Source organism: Morone saxatilis, unplaced genomic scaffold (genome assembly GCF_004916995.1).
Source record: "Morone saxatilis isolate NCDOM2014 unplaced genomic scaffold, NCSU_SB_2.0 Contig16, whole genome shotgun sequence".
Lineage (NCBI taxonomy): Eukaryota > Metazoa > Chordata > Actinopteri > Moronidae > Morone > Morone saxatilis.
In genome coordinates, this window is record NW_023339718.1 from 14,775,736 (window position 1) to 14,802,154 (window position 26,419).

The 26,419-nt window shown below is 40.2% G+C and overlaps 2 protein-coding genes across 3 annotated transcripts; one reads left to right on the forward strand and one right to left on the reverse strand.

The window, feature by feature from the left end:
- On the forward strand, positions 1–25,742 carry pi4kab (phosphatidylinositol 4-kinase, catalytic, alpha b). Of its 2 annotated transcripts, XM_035657942.1 has the most exons (55): positions 1–276; positions 1,328–1,444; positions 2,008–2,101; positions 2,310–2,398; positions 2,492–2,564; positions 2,663–2,925; positions 3,096–3,162; positions 3,946–4,094; positions 4,482–4,547; positions 4,660–4,756; positions 4,874–5,065; positions 5,171–5,271; positions 5,526–5,655; positions 6,459–6,588; positions 6,675–6,770; positions 6,868–7,051; positions 7,689–7,792; positions 8,006–8,174; positions 8,261–8,311; positions 12,264–12,372; positions 12,692–12,828; positions 12,946–13,079; positions 13,171–13,253; positions 13,345–13,415; positions 13,510–13,634; positions 13,734–13,815; positions 14,019–14,102; positions 14,503–14,592; positions 14,927–15,046; positions 15,848–15,862; positions 16,012–16,104; positions 16,188–16,344; positions 16,478–16,605; positions 16,758–16,916; positions 17,239–17,390; positions 17,511–17,618; positions 17,731–17,858; positions 18,506–18,664; positions 18,827–18,906; positions 19,042–19,241; positions 19,811–19,901; positions 20,530–20,697; positions 20,996–21,049; positions 21,142–21,262; positions 21,367–21,496; positions 22,469–22,612; positions 22,706–22,776; positions 22,868–22,974; positions 23,119–23,223; positions 23,370–23,495; positions 23,660–23,780; positions 24,036–24,195; positions 24,281–24,370; positions 24,463–24,546; positions 24,643–25,742. In XM_035657942.1, exons 1-55 carry the CDS (start codon positions 178–180, stop codon positions 24,692–24,694), a joined length of 6,309 nt encoding a protein of 2,102 aa, XP_035513835.1. In that variant the 5' UTR covers positions 1–177; the 3' UTR covers positions 24,695–25,742. The 2 variants fall into 2 exon arrangements, with proteins under 2 accessions (XP_035513835.1, XP_035513836.1); XM_035657943.1 differs by lacking the exon at positions 15,848–15,862.
- serpind1 (serpin peptidase inhibitor, clade D (heparin cofactor), member 1) lies at positions 9,224–11,896 on the reverse strand. The gene is made up of 7 exons (XM_035657944.1): positions 11,818–11,896; positions 11,365–11,625; positions 10,393–11,036; positions 10,126–10,274; positions 9,896–10,020; positions 9,587–9,731; positions 9,224–9,415 (listed from the first exon to the last, which is right to left on the reverse strand). The coding sequence occupies exons 2-7, from the start codon at positions 11,622–11,624 to the stop codon at positions 9,224–9,226; spliced, it is 1,515 nt and encodes a 504-aa protein (XP_035513837.1). The 5' UTR covers position 11,625; positions 11,818–11,896.
- Positions 25,743–26,419: the final 677 nt, after the last annotated feature.

Consider the following 26,419-nt stretch of genomic DNA (forward strand, 5'->3'; position numbering starts at 1 on the left):
ACCCGCCACTCTTGTTAAAATAACATTTGTCTGCTTAAATACAATGCTACTAATGTAACTGCGGGTCCTAGTTAGGATTGTCCCTGCCGAGTCGCCGTACTGCGGCTTTGCCAGCGCCGGCTGCCTCTGCGTGCTTGTTTCCTCTCTGAGTTGAGCTCGTTTGATGTGGAGGTAAACATGTCTGTAATGGGAGGTGGTACGAGAGGGTTTTATTTCAACACGGTCCTGTCTCTGGCCCGCTCTTTAGCTGCCCACCGCCCCGCACCGGTGGAAAAGGTGAGCAAGGAGCAGAACCGAGTGAGACAAGACACATTTGTATTAATGAAGCTTCGTTAGTAACGCAAAGCAACAGGGTTTGTTCAGGGTGTAGCTCCGTTTCCGCACAGTCGGTAGCTTATTTTGATCACTGACTTGACAGCCAGGCTAACATTTGCGTGGTGTGTGCGCGTCTGTAGTTATGAATCACTGGAGCTGGCTCTTCTCGACATTGTTTTCTCTGCAACAGTGGAAGAGAGCAATGCAGGAGAAAAGTGGCGTAGCTGCTTGTGCGGCGTCTGTTACCGCATCACATCGGAAGAGTAGTCAGGCTCCATGAGCACTGCAGTCAAACAGGTTTTTGTTCTCATTATATACAGTTACTAACTGGTTGCAAAGATAATCAGGTGTAATTTAAACGGTTGTTTTGGCCAATAAAAGGAGATAAATGAGTTAAGAAAAAGCTAAGAAGGGTAAAGTAATATTTTTTTTTTTTTTTAATCAAATAAAATGTACGGGGGCATATTGAGGCAATAATCAACACACTGCACTGAGTGTTGATATTATATAGAGCATGTTTGTTATGTAATGTCCAGTTTCAGTGGGGTTTCTTTTTTTGTTGTTGCATTGACCAGTTTTAAGCTCTTGTGTCTTGCACTATAATATCATAAATATATATATCATGATACAACATGTAAAGCAACATAATAGCTTATGGTTCCCACCTTGATAGTATAACATACAGTAAACATTTTTGATCTTTATTAGGGAGAGACAGAAAGAGGCAAAGACAGATGAGGTAGGTACAAAAAACAGAAAAGTAGAAGTAGAAAATGTACAAGTAACAACAAAATAGTTAGAAAGGTTTATACAGTATCTAACCTTAGACCAGTTTTCATAAATGTAATGTGTGTGAAGTTTGTAGTTCCCTAATATTCCTGGTATAACTAACAAAAACCAAACTCATCAATACTGGAACATGCAATCACTCACTAAACAGGCAACAACGCTGCAACACCAGGCCTTTAATGCTGTAACTACATACAGACAGCTCTTTTTATTTCTCTTTCAGGTCCAGAAGCTACAATGTATGTGTCCAGTGGAAGTCCGTGGTGTGTTCACTCTGGATGTGCGTCGCAGAGATGCTGTTATTGCGCTGGCTGTGTTTCTGGTGGAGTCCGGCTTACAGGTGGGTGGTGAGCACCTTTTTAACACAGTGGGTGCATTTCATCGTCACTTTAAATATAAGATCTTTTGGCTATCCTGGCAGTTAATAGATAATACGGTGGATGTAAGATCCAAACATTACACAATTTACAGAGTCTATTACATAGGGATGCAGTAACGTGCTATATTCAGAAATTATTAGTATTATTATATTAATACTATTAGTCTGCTTTTGCTACCAGTCTGCCACAGGACTCCACACATATCGCCATGATAAGCTTATCCTCATAATCTGATTAAACTGGCGATTAGACATACAGCTGGCAGTGTAAGCCTCTAACCTCATCACACTGAGACACAGTGCGGAAAGCTTACCAGCCATCTGATTAAATAGAGACGGTAGCTTTACTTTTTAGTGTTAAAGTAATATCTGATATATTTTCTTTGACCCAGATTGGATTGTTTCAGAATTAACAATACGTCATATTTTTGATTCATCAGTGCTTGTTAGGCAAACAAACGTGTTGTTCTGTGCCAACAAGTGCAGTTGTTTGTGGGGTGTAAAGATTTGCTTTTCTCTGGCAGCACAAAGACGTACTTGTTTCCTACTTGCTGAGCCTATTGAGAGGGCTACCACGGGTCCAATGGATCGAAGAGAGTTCAGGAAAGAAAGGAAAGGGTAAGAACAATCCTCTTATAGCGTGGCCTTTTGTTTTACAATGGCCTCTATTTACTTGCTGTAGCAGTGCACTAAGTAGTGTTTGTCAACATTATTTGAGATAGTATTGATATCCATAAAATGCAATGAGATTTTTTTGATGCACTTATTTTTCTTGCTGTACAAAAAACAAAAGTTATTGGTGTTTTTGTCATTTTCTGCTCTTCAGAATTTCTCCCGGTTGCAGAAAACTTCAGCTTCTGTCTAGTGACTCTTTTGGCAGATGTGTCTCAGAGGGACCAAGATTCCCGAAAAGAGGTCAGCCTAAAAAGTGCTCATAATGTATAATTCTTAGGTTACGGTGCATTGCAGTTAAATATTAAGTTATTGTTTCTACTGTTTCCCCTACAGATCTTGAACACTATAATGGAGGTCATGCAGGCATTGCAGGATATGTGTCAAACACCTGATAATCATGACAAAGGTATACACACACACACACACACACACACACACACAAAGGTAACAAATTGCATAACAACAGTCATTCAAAAAGCTTCACAGATGCTCTCTTGCCTCTAGTCTACCTGTGCAGGTATATTGTCCCCAGCCTGCTTGGCATGACTCGAGCATTTGGCCGCTACAGCAACACAGATGAAGCTCTGTTGTCCAAGTTGTTCCCCAAAGACTCGCCGCAGGCCCGCTGCGTCACAGAGGAAACAGAGGGAGTGCGGCGCAGGTCCTTCAATGACTTTCGTTCTATCCTGCCATCCTCACTGCTTACAGTGTGCCAGAGTGACACACTGCGCAGAAGCACTGGGACCAACCTGGATCCCTCTGCACAGGTATGTGTAGGTTGTTTGATTAAGGACAATTAGAGGTGACTGCAGAGTTATAATATTCTCACATACTTTGTGATTATACCTCACCAAAAAGTCAGAGAGAGAAAGAGAGAGAGAGAGTCATTATGTGTGTTATTGGTTAAAGAAAGTTTCTGTAACGTGCTGTCTCATAGGTCTGTACGGATTCAGGAGGCCACTCACCTTGCTCTCCGACAACCCCTGGCCCACATTACTTTGAAGGTAAACTCAAGAAACACAAGCTGCTTTGATTAAATTTGTGTTTGTCAATGTAAACCTGGATTCTGTCATCTGTCAGCTCATCCTGAGCCTGTCATTATCATCCATCACACACATTCTCATAATACAGTAAAGGAAGTCACCTCTCTCTGCAGTTTGGATTGGCACAGTTTTATTATCATAAAGGGAGCGATTAGTCTGTTTGTGCTTTATGCGACATGACAATTCAAATATTTTTTCTATCAGAATAAACAGTGTAGTCCATTCTATCTATATCATAGCTTACCTATATCATAAACTGTTATACCTTGTTATCATTACTGTACAGTAAACTTACCATGCATGAGATCCCTGCTATCCTCAGTCTCATGCCAACAGTGCTTTTAGTGTCAGTCCATCCATCCATTTCCCTGCTGCTTATATTGGTTTTCGAATCACGTTAAAAGGGTTAGTCAGATTGTTGTTAATGGCCAAACTAAGATTTATGTGACATCAAATTGAGATATTTCCAGCTCAGCTTCTGTTGACTTTGATATCAAAACACATCTTAGCTCTCCTAAACTTTAACTGTTATTATCAGTGTTCGGATGTCAGTCAGGTGGAGTTCTTTTGTACTTGAGTCAATATTCTGCACTTATGATCAACAGTCATACAAGAAGAAATCCATTATAGAAACATTATTTTAACTATTAACAGTAATCCCAGTAGACTAAAGTATTGTTCAGTAACAAGCACCCCGAACTTGTCCCATGTTTTTTTTACTCTCTGTGGTGTCCTTCATTTCAGGTGCCTACCTCCCAGACAGCAGCACGGTCGATCCTGATCACTATTTCTCTACAGTCAGCTCCAGTTTCTCAGTGTCTCCTCTCTTCTTGGGAGTAGGAGAAAACGAGGTGGAGGTGCCTGTTGATCTGCTCCGACAGCTCCTTGGCATGGTACAGTAGCAACTACTTGTTTTTACCAAGATAACCTCTGTGATCTGCCATCCTTTATAGCTACTGAATCTAGGGTGGCAACTGTAAAAGATTCTCACGATATGATAACCATCTCAGATAGTTTCACAGTATACGGTACTACACAATTGTTTGTTATCGTCAGTTACAGTGACCATTAACGGAATGAAAACAGAAGAGTTAGTTTTTTTGGTTGAAGACTTTATTATATTTCACAATGTACTAGTCACATAATACAGTAGAATTCAATACTGTAAATAAGCAAATGTATCGGGGATGATAATGGTCATGCCACAGTATACAGTGGTATTGATATACTGCAGCAACCCTAAATGCATTTTTACCAGTGTTCATATTGTCGAATTACAGGTGAAGAAGTTTGTTTCTGATGCTTTTTTGAAAAATCTGGACGCCACTATGACGGAAGTTACGGAGGTAACTATGTAACCACTTTCTGTACAAAAATTGTAAATGGTAAAAGTTAAATATATGCTATTATCAGTTAAATAATCTTTCCTGTCATTGTCTCTTCTGTTTTGTTATTAAGTCTAATCCTGGAATCAACCTCTGTTACAAAACCTTCAGTGACCCTCTCTACGTGTGTGTGTTCAAAATGCTGCGGGACACACTATACTACATGAAAGGTAAAGGATTATAAATAGCGTATTTATTATGCATCAAAGCCATGCAGTCTTGAAATGATTGTTGTCTATTAAATATACTACTTTGTCAAATTTTCATTCTTTCTTCATGCTTCTTAGCTTTGCAGCCGGCATTTGTACGGGAGGTGCACGACTTTGTACTGGAGCAGTTTAGCAGCAGTCAGTCGGAGCTGCAGCGGGTACTTCATGATACAGGGGGGTTGCCGGGGGAACAGAGCCCCCTCAAGCTTCGTTGTCAAGCCAACGCTGCCTGCGTTGACCTCATGGTGTGGGCCGTCAAAGATGAGCAAGGTAATCAATTGCAGCAGAGCGTGAGCAGAGCAGTGCGTTCAGATGTCATAATCAGAAGGGTACTGAGTGTGTTTATCACTTTCCCTTCATGGTGTCTTTTTTCAGGAGCTGAGAATTTGTGCACCAAACTGTCAGAGAAGCTGCAGTCAAAAACTTCAAGTAAAGTCATCATCGCTCACATGCCCCTGCTCATCTGTTGCTTACAGGTATAATACTACAAGAAAGAAAGAGCGCCAGATATGTGCTCAAGTAGAAGTGAAATGTTACACTAGGACTAGGTCATGGGATTTTCTCTAGAAAATTACTTAACTACAAGTGAATATCAGGTATCCTGGTGATTCAGTGGGCTGCGGCAGTGGGCGAAGTTTTTGAAGCTGACCCAGACCTGTGTTGAATGTCATTAATTATTTATTTGGTATTAATATTTAATTTTCTTTGATTGTCTCTCCCTGTGTTTCAGGGCCTGGGTCGTCTGTGTGAGAGGTTTCCGGTAGTTGCTCACTCTGCCACAACCTCTCTCAGGGATTTCCTGGTGGTTCCTTCCCCTGTTTTAATAAAACTCTACAAGTATCACAGCCAGTACAGCACAGGTACAGATTTTTTAAAATGCATTTTATTAGTTTTATTCGTTAGGTACAATATTAAACATAAATGTTCCCATTTGGTGTGTTGTACCAGAGTTAAAGCTTATTTCTATCTGCAGTCCCTTGGCAAGTCCCAATTAAAACATATACGGATTCTCAAAACACAACGAAACAAGACGAACAAGACACGACACATAAAGCAAAGTTAAACACAGTAGTACATAAAGCACACATGCAATCAGCATGATTTTGTTCTAAAATATACCTTGTATATACTTTTATATATATTGCAAGTAAATAGGGTTTTTGATCTGAAGACAATTCTGGACCCTGATTGATGGCAGTGCCAGTTCCTATAATTCAATTGAGCTATACTTGTAACTCTTGATTAAAAGAAGAGTGAAAAAAGTGTTGAAATGTAATATTTAACCAATCAAAATTGATATTTCACCACCAAAACATAACATTTTTCTTAAAAATGAAAAGTTATCAACGATATGTCCACAAGGAACCTGTATCATCAGCTGTGGCTGATGATACAGTGACATATATACATCAATAACACTGTTATTGTCTCTGCTCTCATACACTATTGATCTGAACACAGTGTTCATTGATGAGCTGCTACAAATACAGACAATTGGAAATGTAATTCAAGTTACCGATTTTTCTATGTTGTCCTCCACAGTGTACTGCTTTTTAAGCATTTTTATTTTCTGCAAGGTTTAAATTACATTAGAGTTAAAACTGCTTGTTTTCTTTGATGTTAATGTTTCTGTCTTTGTGTTCTTATTACTCTTTTTTTTAAGGCACAGGAGAAATTAGGATAAATGTGACCAATGAGCATTCTCAGCCTACCTTCAACCTCCTGTCAAACAGGAAAGACCAGCCGTCCATGTACGAGCAGCTCAGAGACATTTCCATTGACAACATATGCAGGTAGGAAACACACACCTGGCACAGCTGTGGTTAGAAAATAAGTCCTTTTTGATCTCTCATTGTTTATCTTTGTGTGTATCTCTCAGATGTCTGAAAGCTGGTCTGACCATGGACCATGTGATAGTGGAGGCCTTTCTGGCCAGTCTGTCCAACCGTCTATACATTTCACAGGAGAATGACAAGTGAGCAACAATTCTGGTTAAAAAAAAGCATTTTTCTTTTCACGCCCTTGACAATGATGAATAGCTAGTCCAAAAATAAAATTTGTCTTTCTGCCAGGGATGCCCATCTTATCCCAGATCACACCATTCGAGCACTGGGCCACATTGCAGTGGCTTTGAGAGACACTCCTAAAGTCATGGAGCACATCCTACAAATCCTTCAGCAAAAGTTCTGCCAGCCTCCATCACAGCTGGATGTACTCATCATTGACCAGCTTGGCTGCATGGTCATTACAGGAAATGTGAGTTCAAAGATACAATGATAATACACTTGTAGAGTGTTTTGCCCCCATTGTTTGATAGATTTATGGTTGAAAGGGATATTAGGTCAGTACATAACCACCAGGGGGTCATTCAAAAGCACTGGTATAGTTGAAGAGGGTATGTAGATTTATTTCACTGTAACAGTGTTATATAAGACTGCAGTTATTACTGTTGCTTAAATAGAAGCGATGTAACCCGCTTTCTTAACCCAGAGGGGCTGACACGTTGTAATTACTGGACACCTGCTGGCTGCTGTTTATGCTCAGTATTGTGTGCATAAAGAATAGCTTCCAGTATTCTGATTCACACCCAACTGGAGCGTAATGGCCTGTCTTTGACAGTCAGTGTACCCAGAGTGTGATAGACTACAATTAACAAAGGACTGAAAAAGGATCTGATGTTATACAGCTCTTACAAAATGCCTCCCTCTGTCCTGATACAGATCTTACACAACTGCTCATGTTATCCTTGATAATAGAATTTTTGATTTTGAGTAAATTGTAAATTTTTATGATTAGTAAGTGAGAAGAAGATTGAAAAAAACATTTATCTTGAGTTCAACCTATTTGTGCCTCGGCAGTCTCACTCCTGTCTGTCTGCCTGCCTGTCTTCTAGCTATACATATATCAGGAGGTGTGGAACCTGTTCCAGCAGATCAGTGTGAAGGCCAGTTCAGTTGTCTACTCAGCTACCAAAGACTACAGAGATCACGGCTACAGGTCAGCATCTGCTCTTACCCTGTTCACACAGTTACCAGTTGCACCAGACGACTGTTAAAGTAAGTAAGTAAGTGCAGTAAATTTAGTCTGGAGAACGGTAATAATTTATGCGCTTTGCTTACTGCTACATCTTGTTGGTATTGTGTACATTTGTCTACATTGATTATAACTGTGTTTAACAATGGCCTCCATCTATGCTGCCCCCTCCCCCAGACACTGCTCTCTGGCAGTGATAAATGCTCTGGCCAACATTGCAGCCAACCTGCAGGGGGAGCAACTTGTTGACGAACTGATGGTGAACCTTTTAGAACTGTTTGTCCAACTGGGCCTGGAAGGAAAGAGAGCCAGTGAAAGAGCCTCAGACAAGGGACCAGCACTGAAGGTATGTGCCTAAATGCATGAACAACACAACAGGAAATTGGTAACAGCAATGTTGATAAATTGTTAATGGCTCTTTATCTCATGTAGGCATCAAGTAGTGCTGGAAATCTTGGAGTCCTCATTCCAGTGATTGCTGTGGTGAGTATGTGAAGTCTGCACAAACTGCTGCCCCTTTAGAGACTTTTCCCACTCATTTAAGAAAATAATTTGTGTTAAAATACTACCACAGTTAAATGATCTACATGAGTATTCGAGTGTTTCAGATGAATCCAGGTGGTTAGTTAGCATTTAACTCTGTCAACAAATATTTACCCTGTTAGCTGCAGTACAAACATCGGTGTCACCAGTTCACTGCTGAATGTTCTTGAAATCATACAGTTTAGTTTTCTTTGAACATATTTTATGGATTTATTATTAATAATTATTACTAATTATTTACTGTCAACTTGTAACAGTTGGTAGTATTTTTGTCATTGCATTGAGATAATAATTTTAAATATTTGTACAAAGCAGTAATAACTTATCTATCTATCTTATGCATAATAAATATTATTAAAATGATATATCCTTATTTTCATCAAAGAAAAAAACATTTAAACAATTTTAACCTTTTTTCACAGAAATTCTTAATACTATTTATTACTATATATTATTTTATTATCCCCCTTTCTTGTGTTATCTGTGTTTCCATAGTCTTTCTGCAATTATTACAATATGACATTAGGTAATGAGGTTTATTAATGTCATGTTTTGAGCACATTTCTCCACTAGCTCCATTGCATAAGATAAAACATTAACAGACAGCTAACAAGCCTCCTTTGAGTCACTCAGACAGACTCACAGCCCTTTAACAAATACGAAGTTTAATTGTTCAGTAAGAGACTACATACACATACAGGCTCATTACTTGATGTTACATGTACATAATGTACTAATAGAAGTAACAACACCCCAGCTATCAAAATCAGGAATGTTTCAGTTGAAAGTTCTAACCAAACATGGAATTTGTAGGGAATAGTTTAGCTGTTTCGAAGGGCTTTTTGGTAAATTTTAGCTCTGTGAAGGATTGACCACCCTGCCCATGAACACAAGGCAGTCTGTGCGGTGCTCGTAGATCAGGAAGAGGAAGGGGTGGTCCACAGTGAAGCGGATCTGAGAGGAGAGGGGCATGAAGCCCACCTGGGTCAGAGCAGCAGCCTCTGTACCCTCTTCATTCACAGTGATGGTTCCCTGGTGCTTCAGCTGGGGAGGGAGATCAGAAGGCTTCCATTATTTTGAAATAGTTTGTAATGATTATTGATTGCAGTCGATAACATGTCTAAATGACTTAATAACCAACAAACCCTTATTTTCTTTTGATGCTTGCCTTTAGTATCAGTTTGGTAAAATCATGACTGATTTAGTCTTACTCACCCAGTTCATGGAAACCTTTTCAGAAGTCATTCCAGAGAAATCTCCACTCTGCTGGAACAAGTCAGTGAGGCCCATCTCCTTCAGATTTTCAATCAAGTCATAGTTCTGCTCTAGTTTAAATCGAGGTAACACCACCTCTCGAGTCCTGAAGGGAGGCATAGAAAACTTTTGTTCATGGTATAACTTTTAAATCTCCACGAGGTCTAAACATTTTCAGCATTTTAAACCATTGAAAAAGCTTATAGCATTTTGTTATTTACAATGTGCTTTCTCAGCTATTCATTAGTTTGTTTGGAGAGTGCTGCTGACCTGTTTGTCATGTTTTTGAGCCACTTGTTGACAACAGTGGGAGAGAGCTCCTGCTCCAAGGTCCTCATGCCAGTGATCTTCCTAGGCAAGGCAATGAGCATACTGATGTTTCCTGTGTATGGGAGCTGAAAATATAAAAGTTTACAACATTGTTATGCAGCTTGGTTGGCTTCTGTTTGACAGGAAATTGTCAGAAAGTTAAAATTTCAAATCAGTGTGCGACCACCCACCTGTAGGATGTCACAGTCTAGTTCGTGGTCGGCAGCAGCGAGATAGTTCCCCTTGTTGGTCATCATTGGAACGCGTACATTTGTCTTTTCGTTAACTCGGAAGTTGCGATAGTGAGTCATTTCTTTGGGGAATTTCTGTTCCCATGTACCTGTTTGTACAAACGAATAAGGTCGAAGAGTCATATGTTTACTTTGCGATCCAAAAAACAAAACATGTAAAACCATTATAACGTAGGTGGAGGACAGTGTGTCCCTGTTTTTGCTTACCTTTGAAGTACAGGTAGTTGAGCAGCATTAGCACCATATTTGGATCCACACTCTTGAGCGGCTCCCTGATTAGCCCTTTGGTCAGCTTTTGGATGCGACGGTTGGCCTTGTCCAGAAAGGCAGGGTCCCTGAAATCCACTGACTGCGGCTCTGCAAAATAAAAAGCCTTGGTCTCTGCACGGAAAGCATCGTTCACTGGGACATCCTTTTTCACATAGACATCGTTTACAGAGCGTAGTGTGTAACCAAAGTTCCTCCTGAAGAGCCTGTGCGTCAGCTTCCTGAAGAGCTTGTGCACTGTTGTGTTGTCATAGTGATGGCTAGCATTGACAAACTCGGCGAATCCCAGAGCTTTGTAGATCTGATCGTGTGTTCCAGGTCCTGCCCCTAGAGACATCATCCCCATAGCGATGGAGATCCCAGCAGGTGCTAGCAGGATGTTGTCACTCTGGTTGACATCGTTGCGAAGACTTCGATAGAGGTTAAAGCCGAAATGGGCATTAACAATGTTAAGGCGTTGGAGGCGAGACCGACTGTGGAACAGGCGCAGGAGTCTGGCACGGCGAATCTTTGGGTCGGATGGTTCGGCAAAGATGTCAATGTCTGGAGCTGGTGTGGCAATCTCATCTATCTCATCCCCTTCACTGGAAAAAAATCAAAAACTCATCATCTGGCCATTCAAAAGTAGAATCACTCCCAAAAGAACACTGCATTATACAGTAGCTGCTTTTTAAAACAGTGTTTGTATACACTTGTATACATAGAAAGATTCTCAGCAATGAAAAGGGAAAATCTCACAAAGTATAAAACCTGGTAAGTAAGTTGGCACCAAGTTAAGAGTTGCCTCTGTTAGCCCTACCATATGAAAGTCATTTCTTTTACTTTATGTCACATCACTTTACACCTCAATTTCTTTTCACAACATTGTATTTTTGCTATGATCCACCAGAAGTACCAACCGTTAATACTCACATGTAGTCGTCACTGCCCGCAGCCAGGATCTTATCAAAATCAATATAATCTTCATCGTCAAAGCCATCAAAAACTAGGTCATTAGTGACAGTGTTTTCTTTGTGGAACTCCAAGGGGATAGCCTCTAAATCCACTGTTCCCCCTTCAGAACCTCTGGGGTCTGGTTTAGGGTCATTGAAGTGAGAGCTGAGGTCTTTGATCCCAGCCAGGGATGGACTGACGAGCAGACAGGCCACAGATATGACAGTGATGACCCACATCCTAAAGGCAGAGGCAGAGGGAACGGACTTTTAGTATGGCCTAATTAATAGTCTTATAAACATTTAGTAAAGATGATTAAATTAAGTTTTAATATATCAGTAGGAATAAAATCATGTCTTCACTAGCTAAAAATACAAAAGATTTTGTGTAAAAATTCCCTTAATAGCAGTCTTAGTCTGTAAAATGTCTTACCTTTACTGTGTGCTGGCGGGAAGTGCTGTGTTGCTCCTGTTTGTGCGACTAAGAGAAAAGAATTGAATACAAAACTGAACTTTGATGTGGGCTCCTGCTGAACAAATAGACCAGATCAAACAGACCAAAAAGTGCTGTGACTGACTAAAATCTTTAACTCTTCACAATTCAGCTTATCTATTAAGAATATTCAATATTAATGAACTATTAAATGGGTAATGGTCTGACATATTTCGTTGTTGTTCGTTCATATTCTTTGGACTGTATGCCTTTATTTTATTCAGTGTTCAGCACAGCTAAAAAGATTATGCTATTTTTATCTATAGGAATTAGCATTTTGCTATTCCTTTAGAATCACTTTTAACAGAATATGATCATTTGAGTAATGCAACATTAATTGCTCTGCATTTTTTACCCTTTTTTTGTCTATTTTTCCTAACTTGCAGTTGACCAGGCGGCTCCCGCCAATCAAAGAGGCCAAGCCCCGTCTCCAGAAACTGTTCAGGGACTTCTGGCTGTACTCAGTGGTCATGGGTTTTGCTGTGGAAGGATCAGGTAAGTGAGGGATGATCTGATCTCAGTATGCTATGTTTAGTAGAAAGTTCTGCACTTCTGCACTATATCACATAAAATGAGTGGGAGCTGATATTTAAAAGTACAATCCCTGATTTTGTTTAAGTTGCCAATAGCTTTCCCTGTCACAAAATGCCCCCTGTTCAATGTTGTTTTTTAATTGAGGTGTAAAATCATCATCACTGCCTTTATATGTATTATAATACTATTTTCTCAGACTTGTTTGCCCTGGCTATAACAAATAGTTACAAGAATGGTGAATGTACCTTTATCGGTGTGGATATATATTTTGTCCTTTCAGGGCTTTGGCCAGAAGAGTGGTATGAAGGTGTGTGTGAGATTGCCACCAAGTCTCCTCTTCTTACCTTTCCCAGTGGAGAACCTCTTCGCTCCGAACTGCAATACAACTCTGCCCTGAAAAATGATACAGTCACGCCGGTACAGTGTGCAAAATCTAAACTTTTATATTGTAGTGAGGTAGTTAAAATACTTTTGAAAACAAAAACACCAGAATTAATCTTTTAAATAAAAACATTTTAAATGTATGTCACCCAGGCCGAATTGAACGAGCTGCGGGCAACCATCAGCAATCTCCTCGACCCACCTCCTGAAGGATCTGCCCTGATTAACAAGCTAGACTTTGCCATGTCCACGTACCTGCTCTCAGTCTACAGACTAGAATACATGAGGTCAGCTCTGTTACCTTACTTACCTTGTTAATTTTGTATCTAGTGAGATCAGCTTATGAAACTTTGTAATATCTCTCTCGCACTCTTTCAGGATGCTGCGATCCAATGATCCGGACAGGTTCCAGGTCATGTTTCGATATTTTGAAGACAAAGCCATCCAGAAAGACAAATCTGGTGAGGGCTTTACACTTAATACTGCTATGGCCATTCCTTTCCTTGTGGTTGTGTAATTCATTTTCTAAAATTCCTTTTTTTACCTTCACAGGCATGATGCAGTGCATAATTTGTGTTGGCGACAAAGTGTTTGATGTCTTCCTCCAGATGATGGCTGAGAAGGTAAGTAGCATGTTTTCAAAAGTCTTGGTTGACTGTATGTTTTGTTCTTCAGTATCAGAGATTATCAATCAAAATATATTTCTTATGTTTTTAGCCCAAAACCAAAGAGCACGAGGAAGAACTGGAGCGACATGCCCAATTCTTATTGATCAACTTTAACCACACACACAAGAGGATCCGCAGAGTGGCGGATAAATACCTCTCTGGTTTGGCTGAGACGTGAGTGTTAATGATCCAAGATGCGTGTCTGCCTACATTTGTTCCCATCAAGTTATACACAGCACGAATCCTATTTCTCATGTGTTTTACCTCTACCAGATTCCCCCATCTGCTTTGGAGCGGTCGTGTGTTAAAGACCATGTTGGACATCTTGCAGACACTCTCTCTGTCACTAAGTGCTGTAAGTATCAGTGGAGGGCTGGTGTGAACAACACAATGCCAGGTTGTTGGTTTTAATCACTATAATGAACATTTCTTCTGGCTTTTACATCAGCTTTAACATCAATAGTAAAAAATAAGTGTTACGTGGTGGAACAAAAGCAGAGTTAGGATATGTGTAACTATAAGCTTCAGTTGCAACAAATGTCTCGTGTGCTTATTTAGGACATTCACAAGGATCAGCCGTACTACGACATTCCAGACACCCCCTACAGGATCACTGTTCCTGACACATATGAGGCCCGAGAGGTGAGTCTGGACTGTTATAACATTTATGACCACTAGAGGACAGCATTCATTGTATTGGTTTTGAAGACAGTACTAGTAGTGCGTAGCACTTTGTATAAAGTATATTTAATCTAATCTAGTGGCTTCTTTCTTGCTCATTCTGCTCATAATTTTTTTATTGTTTAATGTGTGTAAGCTGAATAATCCTTGGTTGATGGTTTTATTTTGGGGTTTATTTATGATGTTCATGATTTGTTTAACTAACTAAGGCCTTACATTAGCATGTATGCCTATGTTTATCTTGCATCTCTTCTATTTCAGTGTCACCAATATGTCACAAATGTACCATGTATGTCACCTGTGTAAAAGCCCTTTTGTATTTCATAAATTACCATATCCTTGTTTCCATATCTCCTTGTAGAGCATAGTGAAGGACTTTGCTGCTCGCTGTGGTGAGATCCTGAAAGAGGCAATGAAATGGGCCCCTTCAGTCACAAAGTCCCACCTACAGGTGAGTTTCTTTTCATGTATGTTTCAGTAGAGATTTCTACTTTTACATTAGAAAGATCAAAAGAAATTAGGAGCTGAAGAGAGGGTCAACACTCTTGATTAAAAGGGTCAATTTAACTGTAGCTACTCCTTCCTTTTAATTAAGAAAAAACAAAAGTATGTGTACTAAGTCTTAAGAAAAGTAATTGATGGTCTTAGTAATCTGTGACCCCAATTACTAAAATTGGTTAATTTTTTTTCATTGTATATTTTGTCTTGAGAGGATATTTGTCATTGATGTTCCATTACCCTTTCTGTTTTTCCTATATCTTACCTCTGTGTTGTGTCTTGTACAGGAGTACTTGAACAAGCATCAGAACTGGGTGTCAGGACTGTCCCAGCACACTGGCCTGGCCATGGCCACAGAGAGCATACTGCACTTTGCAGGCTACAACAGACAGAGTACTACACTGGGCGTGAGTCACACATGCATGCGGGCACCCCTGCATGTTTGCACACTAAACCTCTCCCCAGAATAAAGGCGGGCTGAGCTAATCAAAAACCCCAACAATTCCACCAGAGTATCTGCTTTTTCAGCCCTACCATGGATGCTTGTAGGGGCAGTCACAGATTTTCTGAGCATTGAGCTTTAAAGGAAGTGACGAATGGTGTGTCACTTCCTGAGCCAAGAAAGATGCAGCACTTTGATATCATACATTGAACACATTGCAAACCTTAAAACCAAAATTGTTTCCTACCATTGGCCTTACAGGCTTGTTAATTTGATGCTTATTAACATTTGTCCAACATTAATGGCTTTTTAAGTTAACAAATGTGCCATTTAGTTGCTTTGTCAAAGCCTTTGGAGTTTTGTTAACACAGAGCAGCAGTGTATTGTATCCTTTGTGCAAATATGTGTTTTATTTTATTGGTATGTATTCTAAAGCTCTGTCAAGGCTGGGAGTCGAGCTTGTTTACAATACTATATGTCCATGTGTGCATGCTTACTTGTCTGTGTGACATAATTTTGCTTGCTATGCATTTCCTGTTTGTTCTTGGGCTTTCCTTCTGCTATATCTGTCTTTTCATTTGCTTCATTTGTTGTATTTTGTCTTTATTAAACTGCAACGAACTGCCTACCTGGTTGCTTGGCTGGGTTACGGATTTGCTGGTTACCTGGTTACTTACCTGCAATGGACGGGTGGGTTGGTTGGCTGGTTGCCCATTTGGCTAACTGGTTATGCTGGTGCTGTCCTCTACCATGTGGCCAACCATAGGCTGCTTTCCCTCAGGTTGGTCTGAACACTAAATACTGAAAGACAGGGCTCAGGCATGATACCTTCAGTATATCCAGAAATGTTACAGTACAGCTACGTGTCCGAGTTTCCTAGCATTCGACTGTGTGGCCCTAAGTGGCCCCATAAACTGTACTTTTCATTAGATCACCCAGCTGACAGAGAGACCAGCATGTGTGAAGAAGGACTACTCCAACTTCATGGCATCGCTCAACCTGCGCAACCGCTACACAGGAGAGGTGAAGTGTTAATATTATTTAAATAATTCCAGGACTTTCTGCATACGGTATGATTCATATCTGTCTGTTTATGTGCTCTATAGGTGGCTGGTATGATCCAGTTCTCAGAGGCGACTCACAGCCAGTCAGACCTCAACAAGCTGATGATCCATCAGATGACCAGTGCTCTGGACAGAAAAGACCCAGAGGCCTTCACCCAGACCATGTTCAAGATGGCCGCCCTGCTTATAACTACAAAAAGTGAGCAGCTCTCCCTCATATACATTTCTGTTTAATGTCTTTCAGCAAAAGTGGCAGTTGTTTTTTTTGTTTTTTTTTTTGTTGTTGCTATAATTCCCCATATTGTGGTAATTTTCGATATGTTGTCTTTTAGACTGCGATCCTTTACTCCTGCACCATCTGTGTTGGTCTCCCCTGAAGATGTTTACAGAACATGGCATGGAAACTGCCATTGCCTGCTGGGAATGGCTCCTGGCTGCACACAACGGGGTGGAAGTGCCGGTATGTATATTTTATCACTTTCATAAAACCATATGAATAAATAAATAATCAGTATAATGTTAATAAATGAATGGTGTATCATTGGTTTTGGCATTGATTTGCCCAGGAATTAGGATTCATTCTTACTCTCTTTTTTTTTTCCACCTACCTAGTTCATGCGTGAGATGGCAGGAGCCTGGCAGATGACAGTGGAGCTGAAGATGGGTTTGTTTTCTGAGGCTAAGGTAGAGACCGGCCCCCTGGCTGTCTCAGAGGAGAGTCAACCTGCACCCTGTGCACCAGATGTCATCCCTCACTTCCTCTGGATAGAGGTCAGTGACATGCAGACATAAACTACTGCTTTGTATTTGGTATACTGTTAAAGTTGTTTTAAAATTCGGTATCCATAGATCACATAACATTTAACTTTGGTACATCAGGCCATCTTTGAATATCGTGTTTGCTGGATGTTGTTTAGGAGACAATTTCTATTGTACCTGGATTTGGTTTATTACTTTCTGTGGCTGAAAATTTTATTAAAAAGATTATCCACCTTGTATTTGATGTATCTTTCATAAAATTAAGTTGAGCTAATTATTTTATAAGGGTCGGAAACTATCACTTCTTTATTCATTCTTTCTGTTCTCCCTCCAGTTTCTGGTGCAGAGGTTTGAGATAGCCAAGTACAGCAGTGCTGATCAGGTGGAGATTTTCACCGCCATTTTACAGAGATCTCTGTCTCTGAGTGTCGGAGGACCCAAAAGCAGTTTTAACCGACATGTTGCTGCCATTGGACCAAGATTCCGGTATTGTGTCTCTATTTCAACAACAAATTGGTTTAATCTTAAATGCTGTAATAATCGAATGTTGAATGCTGAATCCTAAACTTGTTAGGACTATTATGTTATCACTTTGTTTTATTTCAGACTGCTGACTCTGGGTCTGACCCTCCTGCATGCTGATGTTGTGACAAATGCCACCATTAGAAATGTGCTTCGAGAGAAGATCTATTCCACAGCTTTTGACTACTTCAGGTAGAACCTTTTTTAAATCTGTTTTATTGAAATTAAAGAAAATTCTGCCTTTGTGTGATTTAAAGCTGTCTCTCTGTCCTCTAACTTCATTGACATCTCTGTCTTTGTGTAGTGTCGCTCCCAAATTTCCCACCCAGACAGATAAGAGGCTGAGAGAAGACATCAGTATAATGATCAAGTTCTATGCCAGCCTGCAGTCTGACAAGAAGTATCTGGCTGCCAGCCAGCTGGTTCCCCCAGGTACAGTACTGAGGAAACAATTCAGTAATAATAACTGAATTAACAACTTCACACAGCACGACAATTCACAATTTATATGAAGATTAAATTTAATTAAAAAAATTTAAGTTTCTGTTGGGTGACTTTCCATCCATTTTGCTTTTTTGACAATCAAACCAATGCAGAGACCAGTGTGACAGTGTTTAATCTATGACTCATTAACTGGAGCTGAAAATGTTGAGAGATTTTCAACATATCGTCATGAGTTTTATTACAATGATTTTTTTACATTTGCCATAGACACAACAGTAGTGTAGTGATTATACCAACTGGGCTTTTTTGTTTGTGTGCAAGGCTCCGGGTTATAGATGAAGAGTGGATCAAAATATCCTCTCTTGTTTCTGTTGGAGAAGAAAGTCAAAAGTTTTGAATGCAGTATTTTAAAGGCCCTTCTAGGACTAGGCATTGCAAATTAGCTTAGGCTTTTAATGTGGTGTGGCATTTGTTTATGCTACATACTTGTCTCAATACAAGTAAACAATTAAATAAATGCCCTTAGAGAGCTTCTTTGTTAAGTAATGATTCATATTTTCCAACTATAACTCGCTTGAAGCCCTAATCATGCTTATTTCAAAACTGATAGATAAATGGTATTTTTCTTCGTGCAGATCCCCAAGACATGTCGGTGAACAGCCTGTCTGTGATGACAGTGACAGATAGCCGGAGCAGTCTAGATGCAGCTGTGGGGCAGAGGCAGCAGGTGGCTCAAGGTTGGATCAACACCTACCCTCTGTCCTCCGGGATGTCCACCATATCCAAGAAATCAGGTAAAACACACACCGGATGTTAAACTTCAAAGAGCTATGGCGGTGAACACACAATGTGCTGAAAAGATGGTCACAGTGAAACTTAACCTCCATTTGCTTCTTGTCTTCAGTAATATAATGTTTACTTATAATTACTTATGTATTGCTCCTGTATTGTTTCAGGCTTGTCTAAAAAAAGCAACAGAGGCTCTCAGCTGCACAAGTACTACATGAAACGGCGGACTCTTTTACTAGCTTTACTGGTATTTAAGTCTTCTGAACCACTATTTATATTCGCAAATATCTAAATTGCATCAACTTATTGCATTTTTACATCCATACTCGACACCTTATTGCGCAATTTTAATGAGTCCCATTCCCTGTATGTCACTCTCTAGGCCAGCGAGATTGAGCGGCTGACAATATGGTACAACCCATTATCCACTCAGGAGCTTGCTATTGCTACTGAACAGTCGGTGGAGACCAGCATCGCTAACTGGAGGTCCAAATACATCAGTCTGACGGAGAAACAGTGGAAGGACAACGTCAACCTGGCCTGGAGCATAGCACCTTACCTTGCCCTGCAGCTGCCTGCCAGGTACACAGAGAAACAAAATGCATCACATTCCAAGTTTAATCAATGTTAAACCTAAAGGTGTAAAAGGTTTAATCTATAAAATTAAAAAAAAAAAGGTGCATAACAGTATCCCAAACAAGACTATCTTGTTTGGGATACTATTATGCACCTTTTTATGAAGTTTTTAAAAGCCAAAATCTATAACTTTCTGCACATTGTTGCCCTCTATTGGCAAGATTTTTTAAAATGAATTCAGTCACACTTGTGACACCATCTCACACCATTAATGTGTGTAAACGATTTCTACCTGAATGAAAATATCCTCAACAGACCAGCTTATTGCATTATGTTACGCTTTTACTTATTGTGCATAATATACTCACCAACAAAAAAATGGTACACAGACTATGGCTCAGTTACCGGACTTAAACTTACGTGACCATGTGTCAAACACCATCTTTATCCATAGACTATGTACGTTATACACACATACAGTACATGGAAGTTTATGTCGTGACAAGTGCAATGTTTGAACAGATTAAGTCCTTCATTGGGCATGCCCCTAGTCAGTATTTTTATTTGTTTTTCAGATTTAAAAACACAGAGGCTATTGTCTCTGAGGTGACTCGCCTAGTGCGAATGGATCCGGCTGCTGTGTGCGATGTTCCAGAAGCAGTCAAGGTGAGGTCATCCGCCTACCACTACAAACCAACAGGACGGCAGTGGTGTTGGTTTTATTCATGGTGCTTTTATTCTGAAGTATTTGGAGCAGAGACTCTGAAAATCACAGGGACAAGGACACACTTACACTAAGTGGGTTTAAGTTGTCTCACTGTCAATGGGTTTGTAGTGGAGGTCTAGCACCTGAAAATAGAAAATTCTATGAAACACCATGTTTTGTCAGTGTTTGGCTTTCAAGTGGCCATGTTGGTGTTATTGATACTAACTGAGCTTTAATGAGCCTCGTATCTGTCAGCAGGGGAGGCAGAGCACGGCTTTCCCCAAAGGCCACCATCATTTAACGGATGATCCTCCTTGACATCTCATAGTTGTTTATTCCAGTCACTTTAGTAACTAATAAACACAGCTTCCTCTGGAGGCTAGTTAGCACACCATCAGGCTTGGGGTCATAACCTTGCATCAGATTGCTGTCATATTTGATGCAGAGATATGGATTCTGTGATGCATGCTACACATAGAGCAGAACCTATCCTATCCTATAAGTGATGATGTAAATACTGGCTAGAAGTTGATCATTTGTGACATTTTTCCATTTTCTTTTTCTCTCTTTTTTTTGGTTTTTCTTCAGTTCCTGGTGACATGGCATACAATTGATGCTGACTCTCCAGAGCTGAGTCATATCCTGTGCTGGGCCCCAGCCGATCCCCCAACTGGACTGTCCTATTTCTCCTCCCTGTACCCTCCTCACCCCCTTACAGCTCAGTACGGGGTCAAAGTGCTCCGTTCCTTTCCTCCTGTACGTTCACATATACAGCACACATACACATTCACTTCCCATTTCTGTTTTTGTTTTTGTTCCCTGTGCAATAAAATTACTATTATTTTCTATAAGTAGCATTCTGTATTAAACACTATCAAAACTGATTTGCAAATAGTTGGCCTTTCAGAGGTCTATATTTTACACTAATAAGCCTAATCATGTAGTCTTTACCACATTATTTGTGGGGGACTAACATGTATACAGTAACACAATTACAAGGCATTTCTATTTTTTTTTTCTCGCTTGTAAAATATTTTTTTTCTTCTCTTTCTAGGATGCCATTTTGTTTTACATCCCTCAAATTGTCCAAGCGCTTCGTTACGACAAGGTAAATATCAGATTCTCTGAGTCAGCAAATGTATTGAAAGCCCATCTAACTTTGGATTATTAAGCTTTCCTGTTAACTACTACCTGCTTTAGATGGGTTATGTGAGAGAGTACATCCTGTGGGCCGCTCAGAAGTCTCAGCTTCTGGCTCACCAGTTCATCTGGAACATGAAGACCAACATATTTCTGGATGAGGAAGGAAACCAGAAAGACCGTGAGATATTCACCCTCACTATCTCTTTTTGACTTTCAAAACACATTAACAACACAACGTGAACATAAAAATGTAAAACACAAGGATCTTCTCTTGCTCTGCAGCTGACATAGGTGAGCTGCTGGAGCAGATGGTGGAGGAGATCACAGGCTCTCTGTCTGGCCCGGCCAAAGACTTCTACCAGAGAGAGTTTGACTTCTTCAACAAGATCACCAATGTGTCGGCCATTATCAAGTATGAACCCAATTTTTATTCCATACTACACGTTTACCATGTTGTAGGCCATTAATTACAGTAGCACATTCTTTACACTACTGCTGCACCTTTACCAAAGTTACATAACATATCTCTCTTTTTCAGTCTTGAATGTTTTAGCTTCATCCTTACAGGGCGGATATTCATTGGGGTGGCCAGAGGGTGCCAATAGAGACTTCAAACAATATTTTAACTCAAAAATATATCATTCTGCTACCCCTCTAGATTCTACCCTGCATTCTTCTCTCTGAGTTTCTTTACCATTGTCCTCAATTAAATGGCATCTCAATAATGATGCAGGATAATGCACTCATAACCTGACATGGCGATAAAAGAAAGGAGAAGCCTTTGTGCTAATATTTGCCAAAGGCCTCAAGTAATACTACACTTCAACTTTTCTGTTAAACAGAACCCTCTAGGTAATACTCAAGGTGTTTATGAAGTGATAACAAGTTTTCCCCTGAGCCAATATGTTTTGCTCCCTTCCTGCCTTGTACCACCAGTGATCTACTCTCTAAATCCCTTTGTTGTTCATTTATTTGGCTATTGTTTGCTGTAATGTCTCTCTGATTATGCATCGGTCTGGAAGACACGGCTGTGCCCTGACTACCAGTGTGTACACTCTGCAGTTGATGAGAGGTTTCCTGACAGGTCTCATTACTGCTTGCTCTTACACAAAGTGTTTTGTTAGCCCATTAGAGGTAGACACAATTCCCCACAGCCCTCATTACTGCACTAATTGCAACTGTCCAGGGGAGAAACTTCTACTGTCCCCTGGCTTCCCCTCTCTATTGCTCTCCACTCCAGTGACTCCCTTCTGTGAATAACAGCAGGGACTGACTGTCCACTTGTGATCTGAAGTCATTCAATAAGATACCCATGCATAATATTATCAGTAAAGTCATAGAGGTGTGGAAACTGTGTGTTCAAGCTTTTGTTTGTCTTCATCAGACCTTTTCCCAAAGGGGAGGAGAGGAAGAGGGCCTGCCTGGAAGCCATGTCACAGATCAAAGTCCAACCTGGCTGTTATCTTCCCAGTAACCCAGAGGCCATAGTTTTGGACATAGACTACAAGTCTGGGACCCCCATGCAGAGGTGGGCCTCAAAACCATCTTCTGTAATGCTCGTAACCAGAATTCACAAAGAAATGTGACAGCTTCACTTTTGTATCCCTTTGTGTCTACTTAGTGCTGCCAAAGCGCCGTACCTGGCCAAGTTCAAAGTTAGGAGGTGTGGAGTCATTGAGCTGGAAAAAGAAGGTACAGCTAACGTTAAATGAACCTAAAGTAGATATTGTGTTTCTCAAATATGTGCACAGACAAACCGTTTGTCATAACATCTTCCCCTCAGGTCTGCAATGCCGCTCAGATTCTGTAGATGAGGTAAAGAGTGAAGAGGAGGCCAAGAGAATCTGCTGGCAGGCAGCCATCTTTAAAGTGGGAGACGACTGCCGACAGGTCTCACACTCCTCTCCTTTCACTTACTTCACTGCTATCTCCCATCCATTTCATGAAATCTTCCGTTGACTTGACTTGATTATTTTTTCTTGAATTACTTTTTTTTTTAGTTTTTTTTTACCATTTTGTCCTTTGTGTCCACAGGACATGCTGGCTCTTCAGATCATCAGCTTGTTTAAGAACATCTTCCAGTTGGTGGGCCTGGATCTCTACGTGTTTCCTTACAGAGTAGTGGCCACAGCCCCAGGAGTAAGTTAATATAAAACTGTGTTCTTCTGTATTACTTCCTGATAGGAACTACTGGATGTTCAAAACAAATGTTCCACTAAGATGAACCTCAAGTCTAACGTTCCCCTGTACTCAAACCTGTTCTCATTCCTCCTGTTCCACCACAGTGTGGAGTGATCGAGTGCATCCCGGACTGCAAGTCTCGGGACCAGCTGGGCCGACAAACAGATTTCGGCATGTACGACTATTTTAGGAACCAGTATGGAGATGAATCCACGCTAGCTTTCCAGAAGGTAAGTTTATGCCAAATCTCGCAACCTTGTACAGGCTTTTACATGATCAGTCATCAGTCACTCATTTATACACCTGTAAAACTGTATCATATTTCCTAATGTGCTCACACAGTATTTACTGTAACAGTTTAATCTGATAGTCCTTTCAACACTTCTCTTTTCAGGCACGGTACAACTTCATCCGCAGTATGGCAGCTTACAGCTTGCTGCTCTTCCTGCTGCAGATAAAAGACAGACACAACGGCAACATCATGCTGGACAGCCAGGGCCACCTAATCCACATCGGTGTGTATTGTGTGTGTTTCCTTGTGCGATTATTGTAGTTGGTACAATACCAATTCAATACCTAATTCAAAATGGTATTTTGGCATATATTTGCCTTTAACAAATATTGCAGTTTGGACAAAAAAAAGTCAGGCCTTTTTTTGAGTAATTGTATTGACAGTGTATAACACTATCTTCATAGTGCAACATGATACTGGAGCAGTCTATAACAACTCCTAAGCTATTGTATTTGTGTCCCTGTGTTCGTGTTTCCAGACTTCGGCTTCATGTTTGAAAGTTCTCCTGGCGGGAACCTCGGCTGGGAGCCAGACATCAAGCTAACCGATGAGATGGTGATGATCATGGGTGGAAAGATGGAGGCGACACCCTTCAAATGGTTCATGGAGATGTGTGTGAGGGGATACCTGGCTGTCAGGTGAGTATGAAGAAGTGATTAAGCTAGTGTTCCCTGCACTATAAAGATGGCTGACGTGTAACATTAAGTTCCTCTGGTGAATCAGGCCCTACATGGATGGAGTGGTGTCCTTAGTTACACTCATGCTGGACACTGGCCTCCCCTGCTTCAGAGGACAGACCATCAAATTGCTCAAGTGAGTGAGGCGTGAGTCTTCATGTGAATGAGAATATGTAGTTTGAATATCATTTTCTGTCTTCGCTCATAGTCTTTTTCCACCACATATAGGCAGCGATTCAACCCTGGTTTGAGTGAGAAAGATGCGGCTTCCTTCATCATTAAAGTCATCCAGAACTGCTTCCTCAGCAACAGGTCAGTACAAAACCTAAACAGTTCACATATTTTTTCATATTGGCTTCCAGTAAGCATTATTCACACTAATCCAATCACTCTTTTTTTGTCTTACAGGAGTAGAACCTACGACATGATCCAGTATTACCAAAATCAGATCCCATACTAAACGTTTGTGCCTAAGCATGTGCATATATTGGCTGGTACACGATGTGTGTGCGTGCGTGAGTTTGCGTGTGTGCCTTTTGTTAATGTTCAAGTATTTCTGTTCACCATTGAAGATTGTGGTTCATTGGTTCTGCTGATTGTTGGATGTTGTTCTTTGTGTTTTGCTTTAGCTTCTTGTTTCCTCTCAAACCACATGTTCTTTAAATTTGTTGTCTATTCCCTTATTTATTATCTTATGTTGAAACCAATGTTGTTATTAATTATTATACTATTGCACTAGCATCTTGACTTCTGTGCACTTCGAGAAAAACCTCTTGGTAATCTGCACGTTCAGTGAATACTTAATCAGAGTTTGTGCCATTTTTAAGTAATTTGTTTGTGAATGTGGGTTCTTAATGTTGATTTTAGATGGAGTTTGAAATGTAATTGGATACTTGAAGTAGCTGAAGTAAACCGGTTTCAGTTCTGACCAACGTGGCCTATTCTGTCATCTCGTACTTGACTGTACTACTGTGCTTCTCTTTTTAATGGACCAGTCAGATTTCTTTGATCTGTGGCATGGTACTCGTCTTGTATTTAACAGTGGCAACTGACTATATAGACATGGGTTACGCTGTCTGGATTTTTGGGTTTCCGTATTTGCAGTTACCTTGGGAGAAACAATGCACACAATTCTGGGGAAACACTGTGGCTGCGTTTTGTATATTTAGCATTGCCAAAGGGGGAGATAAGATAATGCACATAAATCAAACTTTTCTATTGTTTATGAATGAAGGGGAGGCACAGCTTGAATGTTGGGCAGTTGCATGAAGTTAAGCGTTAACTACCATGTAGCCTGTGTCCAGCGGGCTTTTAGTGAATGTTATTTAAGTAAAGTGCTGTGCCCCATGTCCATATGGCTAGCTTAAGCCTTTATGTAATGTTACTGATTGTAAAGATTTTGCCTCTCTTTGTATATTTATAGCCATGATCCATTTTCTGTCTCCTTTTCTATCTTCATGCCTTTTGAAGGAGAACGCATAAGCTATGAAATCAAATAAAGATCTATTAACTTAAAGAAACTGTCTTATTCTTGCTTCTGGTATTTCATTAATTATGAAAAAACATGTTTTCCTTGTTGAAGATGTTATTATATTGAGCTGTTAAGACGAGGTGGTGAGTTTTTAAATATTAATGAATTAATTAGGCTTTAATTCAACCATTAGAAGAATATGAACAAATAGATACACCATAAAAAGGACAGAAAGGGGTAGGAAACTAAATAAGAAAGAAATATAAATAATTAATTGCTAAAAATGTCCTTCCTTCAAACAGGTAAGAGTAGAGAGCAGTTTTGTAGGTGTAGTGAAGTTTAATGTAGACCAGTGGAAATGTTCTCATTATTAAAAAGAGGTAAAAGGTTTTCCCTGGGCCTATATTTTATTTAGGGATTCTTCCACAGTGATAATTGCCCATTCCTGCTTTGTAGCACATACCTTCTGTATGTTAGATAATGCATGGCAGCACCTACATGCTGTAGTTTATATTTACATCCACCAGAGGGCAGCAGATAATGTCATATTTAATGTGTTTTTTGAGGGTGCCAATTCTGATTGATTAGATACCACTTAACCTTAACCAACTTAACTTGTGTGAAACCAAACCAGCTACCACAGTATTCCTGGAAAGTAATAGTAGGAGCAGAGCTCAGGCATTACAGCTGTCAATCTGTTTACCTCTCAGATAA

Bases quoted from the DNA above. Each gene is read 5' to 3' on its own strand.
- pi4kab (XM_035657942.1), top strand. From the start codon at position 178: ATGTCTGTAATGGGAGGTGGTACGAGAGGGTTTTATTTCAACACGGTC. The intron at 17,859-18,505 runs GTACAGTACTGA...TTCTTCGTGCAG, and splicing joins CAGCCAGCTGGTTCCCCCAG to ATCCCCAAGACATGTCGGTG. The intron at 21,497-22,468 runs GTATGAACCCAA...TGTCTTCATCAG, and splicing joins AATGTGTCGGCCATTATCAA to ACCTTTTCCCAAAGGGGAGG.
- serpind1 (XM_035657944.1), bottom strand. From the start codon at position 11,624: ATGTGGGTCATCACTGTCATATCTGTGGCCTGTCTGCTCGTCAGTCCA. The intron at 11,037-11,364 runs GTGAGTATTAAC...ATTTTTTTCCAG, and splicing joins GCGGGCAGTGACGACTACAT to TGAAGGGGATGAGATAGATG. The intron at 10,275-10,392 runs GTAAGCAAAAAC...TTGTACAAACAG, and splicing joins CAACTACCTGTACTTCAAAG to GTACATGGGAACAGAAATTC.